This window comes from Arachis ipaensis, chromosome B04 (assembly GCF_000816755.2).
Source record: "Arachis ipaensis cultivar K30076 chromosome B04, Araip1.1, whole genome shotgun sequence".
In the NCBI taxonomy this organism is placed as follows: domain Eukaryota; kingdom Viridiplantae; phylum Streptophyta; class Magnoliopsida; order Fabales; family Fabaceae; genus Arachis; species Arachis ipaensis.
Window position 1 is genome coordinate 114442358 of NC_029788.2, and position 10670 is coordinate 114453027.

At 35.2% G+C, this 10670-nt stretch overlaps 3 protein-coding genes across 4 annotated transcripts in view; all 3 read right to left on the reverse strand.

The window, feature by feature from the left end:
• LOC107637000 (cingulin-like protein 1) lies at positions 580–3914 on the reverse strand. Its single transcript, XM_021121659.1, has 10 exons — positions 3308–3914; positions 3169–3219; positions 2975–3073; positions 2826–2885; positions 2535–2672; positions 2395–2445; positions 2210–2308; positions 2073–2132; positions 1852–1973; positions 580–1729 (listed from the first exon to the last, which is right to left on the reverse strand). The coding sequence occupies exons 1-10, from the start codon at positions 3374–3376 to the stop codon at positions 1150–1152; spliced, it is 1329 nt and encodes a 442-aa protein (XP_020977318.1). The 5' UTR covers positions 3377–3914; the 3' UTR covers positions 580–1149.
• On the reverse strand, positions 5600–8822 carry LOC107637001 (myosin-11-like). The gene is made up of 6 exons (XM_016340460.2): positions 8622–8822; positions 8481–8531; positions 8292–8390; positions 7627–7686; positions 7348–7469; positions 5600–6548 (listed from the first exon to the last, which is right to left on the reverse strand). The coding sequence occupies exons 1-6, from the start codon at positions 8727–8729 to the stop codon at positions 5600–5602; spliced, it is 1389 nt and encodes a 462-aa protein (XP_016195946.1). The 5' UTR covers positions 8730–8822.
• The window catches only part of LOC107639776 (pentatricopeptide repeat-containing protein At3g16610), a 3636-nt gene continuing 1693 nt past the window's right edge, over positions 8728–10670 (reverse strand). The window contains exons 2-3 of one of the 2 annotated variants that reach the window (XM_021121660.1): positions 9712–10670; positions 8728–8862 (exon numbers count right to left, since the gene is read on the reverse strand). In XM_021121660.1, the coding sequence (XP_020977319.1) occupies positions 9724–10670 (947 nt within the window). In that variant the 3' untranslated portion in view covers positions 8728–8862; positions 9712–9723. Of the gene's footprint in view, positions 8863–9614 lie in introns of both variants that reach the window. The other variant, XR_002361678.1, reaches the window with a different exon arrangement.

The following is a 10670-nucleotide window of genomic DNA, read 5'->3' on the forward strand; positions in this document are numbered from 1 at the left end:
AAACATAAGAGACATCTGTTTTTATAAGTAATGATTAAAAGAAAAACTTCTAATAGTCAACAGAAAAGTATTAAATATAAAGAAAATATAATGCATTTAAAAATTTATAACTACAAAAGTATTCAAGACATTTTGTATATAGTACCTGCAAGAATTATAAAAATTTAAAAGAATGCGTTAAGAGGATATGTAATATTAGCATTAGCATATAAAACCATTATGTCAGCTAAATCTTAGTTCAGATTCGGAATATACGTGACAATTCTAAATTTATATATTCATTTATAATAGTCAAAACATGATTGGAAACTGGAGCTACAAATGAAGTTTTTCCTTAACTTGTGTAATTTTGTTATTAACTAATCATTACACATTATTTGCTTTAAAAAAAATTAATAAAAAGAAACCATCAACAACATGCCAAGGAAAACATGGCATGAAGAACCATATGAATGATACTCCAACCAAAGGAAAAAAAAACATATGAATGATATATAGTATACTATTTAAATACCTTGAATATAATTTTGTTCATATCCTAACTACAATTTAGTCAGAACTAAAATAAATGAAGTCCATTCAATACTCTACAATATCAATGTTTAAATTTACATTACTATCTACTCGATTTCTGTGAGGTCGGACATAGCAACATGAACATATAACCCTATTTATTTAAATAGGCAACTAACCCTTACAATATCTCTTACTCATCTAAAAAGGAGATATCAATAATCTTCCTAACAAAAAGAAGCACAAACCCACCATCAAAAGTAAAATTACTCTAAAGATGATTATTGATTCTATATCTACACTTATAAATACCCTGATATCCTCAGATATTTTTCGAACTCTAATCTACATAAAACCAGCTTAAAATCCTTACTAACTTAAGTATCCACAAGTACCACCTGCATCTTTACTTACAAAGAACTCGAACAACTTCAACTCACCAGAAAAGATGTTGGATACACCCCAAAAAAGAGTTTTGACCTGACATTTAGGCCCAAAATACAATTTCAGAGAACCCATAAAAAATTCCATAGGGTGAGAATAGCAAGAGACTAATCAGAAAATATACATGACAATATCAAATACATTATACCGAGTTTTTTCATCATATATATGCAGACATTCCAAATTACTCCCTCAATTGAGAAGCAACAATACTTGCCGTTCATTGCCTTCGCCGGCAGCAGCACTAGAAGGATTTCTCTGACTCTCAATCTCCGAAACATTCGAATCATTCAATGCGCAGCCACAACCTTGAGAAAATAAAAGATCAGCCGTTCTGATTTTGCGTCCACATTGGCTATCCTCAACAGTTTTTTCGATGCTGCTATAAGATGGCAAGTGAGGTAAGGCTTCATGATCAGGTGTTTGAGCATACTCAGTTTCTTGTGTATTGACATCAATTTCATCATCAAACTGCCTATTGTCACAGTCCGGACAAGATATTTTCTCCAAATCAATATTCTCTTCGTCATGACTTGCGCAACACTCAATCTCAAGACCCTGCTCAGTACCTCTGCCATTTCCCTCCACCATAGCTTCCGCGCCAACATTATCAACTTCTTTTTCTTTGCATGATATTTCTCCATCCATATCTACAAAAGTACTCTCAAAGTTCTCTTCATCTTCAAGAGTACTCTGCATAGTCTTTAATTGATTAGTAAACAACATTTGTATCAACTCAGTAGTGGAATCAAGGGCTTGTAGTTGTGTTTCGCTGCACAAAAGTGAAAAATCTAGAACCTCAATAGAATATTATACAAATAATATTTTCAAATTCCAGATGCACTTTGATCATAATAATAATAATAAAAAAAGCTAATAATAATGAACTCTTACTGAAGCATAAGTCTTTCGTTGACTCCTCTTAACCTCTGCCTCTCAGAATCAAGATCTCTCATTGTCTCACCTTTCTCAAGCTCAAGAACAGAAGCTTTATTCCATACTTCTTCTCGCACTGCCTAGTTAAAATCCAGCACCAAATTTGTTTATAGTCAAATAATTAACATTTTAATGTAATGTAATCTTTGCATTCAATGACATTAACTTCTGATATCTACCTTTTCGCTCTCAAGCTCTTCCCTTAATATTCTTGCTTCATCTTCAAGTTCTTCTATTTTCTGTTCCATAAATTAGCTATATGTGCAGCTTCAGCTAAATATTAACAAAATAAGGTAATGTAAAATTATCTGATTACCTTCATTCCATTTTCTATGGTTAGTTTCTCTTCATGTATTTGCGTTTCCAACTGGCGAACCCTATTATTCGAAGCATCTAATATTTGTTTAGTATGATCCTGCAATCGAAAGAGACAAATGTTGTTACAAACTACATAATTTGTGACCTGTCTTAGAGATTAGCAACTGAAAATCAGAACCATACCAGCTTGGACCTCAAGGTTTCGACGAGCAAACAGTTTTCTCTGTCCAATTCCTACAATATATAAAAGGAAAAACCTGTAAGCTCCAGATTGTAAATATGATTATTAGTTTTGTATTAACTTAGCATTAAAACTTTCAAACCTGAAGCTTTATAGTTGCTTCTTGTAGTTCTTTTTCTCTTGTTACGGCATCATTAGAAAGTTGTCTTATTTCCACTTGTAGCCCCAACAACAAAGTAGCAGTTGAAAGCAGCTGATCGCTCAGTTGCTTTCCGTTCGCCTGCCAAGGACATTCGAATAGAGAAACATAACAAAGGAGGAAGAATATAACATAGAAAAATAAAGAAAGAGAATCAATTAGAAAGTTGAAGTGGCAACATATTATCAATGAATTCCTTTGCAAATCTCACTAGAAGCAAATAAATAACATTACCTTTTCACTCTCAAGTTCTCTCCTTAGTCTTCTTGTTTCTTGTTCAAGTTCTTCTACTTTCTGCTCCACAAATTAGCGATTATAAAAAATAATACAACAAATCAGCTTGCATCAATTAAAAAAATAAAACAAAATATCAGATTGATTGCCTTTGTTCCATTTGCAGCGGTCAGCTTCGTCTTGCTTAACTCGGCTTCCAACTGGCGAACCTTATCATCAGAGAGAGCTAACTGTTGCCTAACATTTCCCTGCAACAGAAAGGAAGGAATGAAGGGACAAATCTCCTTACACGGAGCGTAAGCTGTGGCCTGTGTTATGCTAACAACCAAAAGCAGAACCATACCAGCATGGACTCCAAGGTATTGATCTGCTGAGATCTTTCATTAACTAACCTCTGCAATATATAAGAATGGGAACAACTTGTTAGCTTCTCATACTAGAGAGAAAAGGTTCATACTACTCTAGAATAAAAACTTTCAAACCTGAAGCCAATCTATTCGATTTTGTAGGGCTGCTCCTTGAGCCCTGCAACTACTATGATCATTTCCCATGGCAGGCTTTGTATTTGATCCACAAATTTGCTGCAATTCTTCTAACTGATCAAGGTGAAATTTTTCAATGGACTCTTTAGACTCATGCTAGTTCCATGAATCATACATTATGCATGAGATTTTAGCTTACAAAACAATGCAAACAAGAATTATCTTTAAATTATACATTTGTTTTGGAATCCATCCAATGGTATAGATAGTAGTTAAGGTTAGCATATGCTTTTCTTTTATATTAAGATTACAAAATAATATATGCGAAGAAGAATACGTAAAGGTTAATAGCACATTCTCTGTCTTTCTAAAAGGAAAGGTCATGAACCAGGACCAGATACATTACGAAGTGGTAATAAACTAATAATTAATAACTGCCTGTGCCATTCTTTGCCATGGGTGTGAAGGTTTTCAATCAAATTCCTTCGTCAACATTGCCTCAGCTTCCGTAGCAAGGCTTCTCCACCGGAAGGCTGCTGCCATGACACCTCTGACGGCTGCAGAACACTATTGGGAGCCGTGCTGTTCGGATCCAATTATCATTGGTGTTGCACTTATACAATTAGTTTTTATGTTTATTGGAAAAAGTTTATTAGGTTGATTAAGTTGGCCATCTCACTAGGCTAGGACATTGCTCAAGGACGCTTACAATGATTTTTACTTGATTATCTACTAATATAAGCTCTACAAGTAGCCATGTTTATTGTTACATACTTACATGTATGCCTCATTCAGCATATTACTTGCTTTGATAGAACATTCCTGACAAGGTCATGCAAAGTGATGAAGATCTATATGAATGACAATAACATTCAGTAAAGTGTCTTACATATAATATAATTACAGAGGGAGAGAGAAGAGACTAATCACTTATGTACATGAGATCTCTGAAGTATATACCCACGTATGTATATATGTAGGTATGTATATACATATACACAATCCCCAACTTTAAAAGAGGTCCAGTTTTCTTCTGTTGATTCATCACCTCCGTACATAGCATCCATCCTGGTTATGATTCTTCTCACCATGGGAATTACCCTGGGTTTCCATAAGATATTGATCTAACTTCTGCATTGACTCGATCATTGTTGCCACAAATATTAGTAGTATCATATGCAGAAACTCCAAACTGCTCCCTCAAATCAGATGCAAAAATTCTTGCTGTTCTTTCTGTCCGGCTGCAGCAGCTTCAGGAGTTAAAAGATCAGCTGTTCTAACTGCTTCTTCAGCTTTGTTATCCTTGGTTGTTTTATCAGTTTCTATAGGAGAACATGGTAGCAATAAATGTAAAACTTTGTGATCAGGTATTTGAGCATGCTCCTCAGTTTCTTGTGCATTTATACCCTCATCAAACTGTCTAGTGTCCATATCCAGTGGGCCACTTTCGTTCAAATCAATATTCTGTTCACTACGATCTCTACAACTCTCAGTTTTGAGAACTGGCTCGGTACTTCCGGCATCTCCTTTTATCATGGATGTTTCTGTGCCAACGTCACTATTAGAACCAAAGCCACCTCTAACATCATGGTCATGATCTGCACAGTTGAACTCATGTGTATTTTGGCGTTGTTCTCCTCTTACATCAGAATCATTCTTACTAGTGACACGTCCTTCATTGATTGAACTTTGAATTTGGTCTTCTTCATGTGTATTTTGGCATTCTTCACTTCTAATATCAGAATGACTCTTCTCAGTGCTACTTGCTTCGTTGGTTGAAGTTTTAACTTGATCTGTTTCATGTGTCTTTTGGGATTCTTCACTTCTAATATCAGAGTGATGCTTCTCAGTGACACTATCTTCGTTGGTTGAAGTTTGAACTTGATCTGTTTCATGTGCATTTCGGCATTCTTCACTTGTAATATCAGAAGGATGCTTCTCAGTGACACTTGCTTCATTGGCTGAAGTTTGAACTTGATCCACCTCTTTCATATTTCGGTGTTCTTCACACTTTTTATCAGGGTCATGTTTCTCAAAGACACTTGCTTCATTGCTTGAAACTTGAATTTGATCTCTGTCATCGTGCTTCTGCACAGTAGTAGCCATTCTTGCCTTAACATCATTGTTACTATGTTCCTCAGTAAGCTGTTTTTCTCTGCCTGAGGCTCCACTGACGACTCCATTCTCTTCGTCTTCAAGAGTTCTTTGCATAGACTTTAATTGCTCCTGTTGTCTAGCAAACAGTAATTGTATCACTCACATGTTGAATGAAATGTCCGAAGTTGTGTTTTCCTACATAACATCGTTGAACATTAGTGGTCTATCAGTTTCTATAGGAGAACATGGTAGCAATAAATGTAAAACTTTGTGATCAGGTCTTTGAGCATGCTCCTCAGTTTCTTGTGCATTTATACCCTCATCAAACTGTCTAGTGTCCATGTCCAGTGGGACACTTCCGTTCAAATCAATATTCTGTTCACTACGATCTCTACAACTCTCAGTTTTGAGAACTGGCTCGGTACTTCCGGCATCTCCTTTTATCATGGATGTTTCTGTGCCAACGTCACTATTAGAACCAAAGCCACCTCTAACATCATGGTCATGATCTGCACAGTTGAACTCATGTGTATTTTGGCGTTGTTCTCCTCTTACATCAGAATCATTCTTACTAGTGACACGTCCTTCATTGATTGAACTTTGAATTTGGTCTTCTTCATGTGTATTTTGGCATTCTTCACTTCTAATATCAGAATGACTCTTCTCAGTGCTACTTGCTTCGTTGGTTGAAGTTTTAACTTGATCTGTTTCATGTGTCTTTTGGGATTCTTCACTTCTAATATCAGAGTGATGCTTCTCAGTGACACTATCTTCGTTGGTTGAAGTTTGAACTTGATCTGTTTCATGTGCATTTCGGCATTCTTCACTTGTAATATCAGAAGGATGCTTCTCAGTGACACTTGCTTCATTGGCTGAAGTTTGAACTTGATCCACCTCTTTCATATTTCGGTGTTCTTCACACTTTTTATCAGGGTCATGTTTCTCAAAGACACTTGCTTCATTGCTTGAAACTTGAATTTGATCTCTGTCATCGTGCTTCTGCACAGTAGTAGCCATTCTTGCCTTAACATCATTGTTACTATGTTCCTCAGTAAGCTGTTTTTCTCTGCCTGAGGCTCCACTGACGACTCCATTCTCTTCGTCTTCAAGAGTTCTTTGCATAGACTTTAATTGCTCCTGTTGTCTAGCAAACAGTAATTGTATCACTCACATGTTGAATGAAATGTCCGAAGTTGTGTTTTCCTACATAACATCGTTGAACATTAGTGGTCTAAAATTCTAATATCACAATGAAGTAAGATGCAGGTGAAGAAGTTGCATCATGAAGCGGAGGTGTAAATCAGCATGTAAAGTGACTATTATACAGAAGCAATTTATGAATACTGCATTCAGAAATTTTCATTGAAATAACAGAGTAAGAGTAGAGTGTATATATAAAAGAAATGTTTAGTAGTGCATATTCTAATCAAGACAACATAGTTAACATCCAGAAACCTGCATTGTTGTTTAGGCTAAGATCATACCTCTCAAATTAGTAGTCAAGAACTATAGAAATAGAACCTTATAATTTTGTGGTCAATTATTGATAGAGGAAGGGTGTATAAATAGAACAATTATTTTTAAGTAGCAATAACTCTGAAGTTTTCACTAAATAAGGCTCCCCAAACCCTACCCTTTTTTATGTCTATTTCTTTGTCCATTACATTTCATTTCCGTTTTTCAGAGTAGTTCAAGAAAATCCAATCAAAACCTATGAAAGTATACACTATTTATGATGATTCTAGTTAAAATTTCCTATTCTTATCAAATATTACTCATGACGCAAATTGTTAATGCAACGAAAAAGAAACAAAGACGCTGGAAGAAGTATTGCAACTTGAGTCTACATTGGAAAATAAGATGATCGTCTTTACTCATTCAACATAATTTTCAAATCATACGCATCCCATTATTATAATAAATAACAAGAAATAATGCCTTACTGAAGCTTTAGCCTTTCCCTGGCACCTCTTAACCTCCGCCTCTCTGAATCAAGATCTTGCATTGCAGCATTTATCTGAAGCTCAAGAACAGAAACTTTGGAGAGTGCTTCTTCACGAGCTGCCTAATAACAATGGCAATGAAATTTCTTAGATTCAAATAGAGAGGCTTCCTCTGCAGTCTCATTGAAATAAATCAATAATGTTACCAACATGCATGTGCGAAAAGCATACACAATTTAACTAAAATAAACTTTTCTATTAAAACATTCTGATACCTACCTTTTCACTCTCAAGGTCTTTCATTAATCTTCTTTTTTCCTGATCAAGTTCTCCAATTTTCTGCTCCATGAAATACCATGTATGTTCAGCTAAATATTAAACAAAACATGATAAAGGCAACATGATACTCACCATGAATAGGTTTAAGAGTGTGCCATAAAAAAACAACAAAAAGAAAAAGGTTTAATATATCTGGAGATGCCCATAGTTTCCCTCAAGTTTCATTTAGATCCATATAGTTTAAAAGTTTGTAATTAATTCCATATATTATACAATAAATTTTAATCAAGTCCCTATAACTTAAATGTTTTTAGTTAAGTCTCTATATTTGACAAACATTTTTTAACAGGTCTCTTTAGTATAAAACTTTTGAGATCAAGTCGCTGTATTGTACCAATGTTTTCAAGAGAAAAACAGGGATTTATCATCCAGTATAGGAGCTTCATTGCAAATTCGTTTAACCAAAGGGGCTTGATTTAAAAAACATGTCAACAGTATAGGAAATTGACTAGAAATGCTTAAAGTATAGAGACATGACTTGATTAATTATTCTTATATGATATAGAAACTTGATCCCAAACTTTTAAACTGTAAGGATGTAATTCATAATCGAGTACAACTATAGGTGTCTCTGGAGTAACCAAACAAAAGAGTTACCAGACTACCTTTACTCCGTGTGCAGTGGTCAGCCTCTCTTCATGTAATCGGTTTTCCAATTGGCGAACCTTACTATCAGAGACAATTAGCTTCTTCTTGGTATCCTCCTACAACAGGAAAGAACGAAGTGAAAAAAGTCTTTATAAAGTACATAAGTTGTGGATTTCTTATGTCAACAACCAAAATCTAAACCATACAAGATTTGACGTCAACATCTCGATGAGCAAACGCCTTTCTCTCTCAGACTCCTATAATATACCAAAGGGACAGACAGCTTGTAAGCTTCTTAAAATGTAGAGTACAATTTCTTATTCCTTTATTATTAAGAACTATCAAACCTGAAGCTTATTTATTGTTTCTTGTAGCTCTTTTTCTCTTTTAGCAGCAGCATCAGTGAGTCGTCTCCATTCCTCGTGTTCCCGAGAAACACTTGAACCGTTTCCCATGGCAGGTTTCTGTTCTGCGGTTACTCTGTCAACAACCCCTAGCTAGTTTCTTCTGTTTCGGATCCACAGTGTTCTTTATTGCTTTTAATAGTTAAGGTAATATTTTGCAATGGATTCTTTGTGATTTTAATTCCTGTACAATAAATCATAAATTAGGCACCACGCTGTAGCTTGCAAAATAACAAAAAGAATAAGTCATTTCTTTTAGAATCAACAGAATACAGAGAAAGATGTTATGAATCAGATATGCTTTTCTTTTAGATTAAACATTTTTTTAGAATCTATAGCATGCTGAATTAAAGATCACATATGCTTTTCTTCTAGGTGAAGATTACACACTAATAGAAACAAAGAAAGAATAAATTAAGACAGTTGTTGAAGGATTTCATATAAATTTCTTGACAAGACAAGAAAAACCATTTTTATTAGGTTTCTGAATTAATAAAAGATAGATTTGTTACAAAATTTGTTTTGAACTCTAAAACCATTCATCAATATTCAACAACCCAAACAGCACCAACAAAACAACATCGTTCAACAACTTGCTTAACTTCGTCTTGTCTTTTAAGAATAAGCCCATAACATTATAAAACAATGTAAAATTCTAATGACCCTGCAAAAGTTGATATATATATATATATATAAATATATATATAGCTTCAAGCATAAGATGCAAACACTATAAATAGGATTTCAACACTGAATTTGGGATTCTCTCCCAAGTGAGATTCTTCACTCCTTAGTTTCAGATAGGATGGGAGTGTCAATGAGAGGAACAAAATGCTATTTGTTGTTTAATAAAATTCTGTTGGAGTTTATTTTTACCATAATAAAATTTAAAAGTAACTTAACTAATGATCAGAGAGGAGTATTTTTTAAAAGTACCCATGGAGGACATTGTTAACTTCCACCATATTGCAGGTTTATTCACATCTACCTCGCCATATCTTAATTGAACCATAGCAACTAGCAAGTATAATACCTTTCCTTTATCTCACCAGAAATCCCCACAATTGCATATGCCATTCTTAAAATGATGGAATCGACTTGCATCTCTCACTATTATCTCCCTATTTGTTATGAGTGCCATAAACTTTATTGCAGAATGGCAGTCAACACAAATTCTCAGATTTTTTGTAACTAGAATGGGCTTGGAGGGGCTGATATTAAGAAGTCCAAATGCAATGGCTATTTTTTCACTATGATATAGGAGAATCTGTTCTTTCTCCTCTTCTTCAACATCATGGAGAACAAAATTAGAATCTGCACTGTATCCCAGCCTTTTCATTTGCACTAGCAGCTCCTGTAATTTTTTATTTATGGATGCTGATTGTGGATGAGATTGATCCCCGCCAATAAATCCATGGATTATGCCAGAGACCTCAACCCAACTGCATCCTGGGCTTTTCTTGTAACCTTGATGCTGTTGTATTGTTCTGATTTGTGCTGCATCATCCCATCTCCCAACAGAGCTATAGATGTTTGACATAAGAACAAAGTTTCCTGTACTTTCAGGTCCCAGCTTCTGGATCCTCTTTGACACTTCTTCCCCCATTTCAATATTTCTGTGGGTCCTACATGCAGCAAGCAATGAACTCCATACACGAACATCAGGCTCGAATGGCATCCTTTGAATAAAGATGTATGCTTCATCCAAATTTCCTGCTCGGGCGAGAAGGTCCACCATGCAAATATAATGTGCCATTCTTGGAGTGATGCTGAACTCTTGGTTCATGGCATTAAACCAATATTTCCCTTCCTTGACAAGCCCTGAATGGCTGCAGGCAGATAAAACAGCAACAAAGGTCACATCATCTGGCTTCAAGCCTGAAACCTGAGACTCATGGAATAAAGAAAGTGCCTCTGTGCATTGCCCGTGAATACCATAACCAATTATCATTGTATTCCATGAAACCACATCCCGTTTATGCATCCTATCAA

Bases quoted from the DNA above. Each gene is read 5' to 3' on its own strand.
- LOC107637001 (XM_016340460.2), bottom strand. From the start codon at position 8,729: ATGGGAAACGGTTCAAGTGTTTCTCGGGAACACGAGGAATGGAGACGA. The intron at 8,532-8,621 runs GTTTGATAGTTC...GGTATATTATAG, and splicing joins AAACAATAAATAAGCTTCAG to GAGTCTGAGAGAGAAAGGCG. The intron at 7,470-7,626 runs GTAGGTATCAGA...CATTGTTATTAG, and splicing joins AAGACCTTGAGAGTGAAAAG to GCAGCTCGTGAAGAAGCACT.
- LOC107637000 (XM_021121659.1), bottom strand. From the start codon at position 3,376: ATGGGAAATGATCATAGTAGTTGCAGGGCTCAAGGAGCAGCCCTACAA. The intron at 2,673-2,825 runs GTAATGTTATTT...TGTCCTTGGCAG, and splicing joins GAGAACTTGAGAGTGAAAAG to GCGAACGGAAAGCAACTGAG. The intron at 1,730-1,851 runs GTAAGAGTTCAT...ACTTTTGTGCAG, and splicing joins AACGAAAGACTTATGCTTCA to CGAAACACAACTACAAGCCC.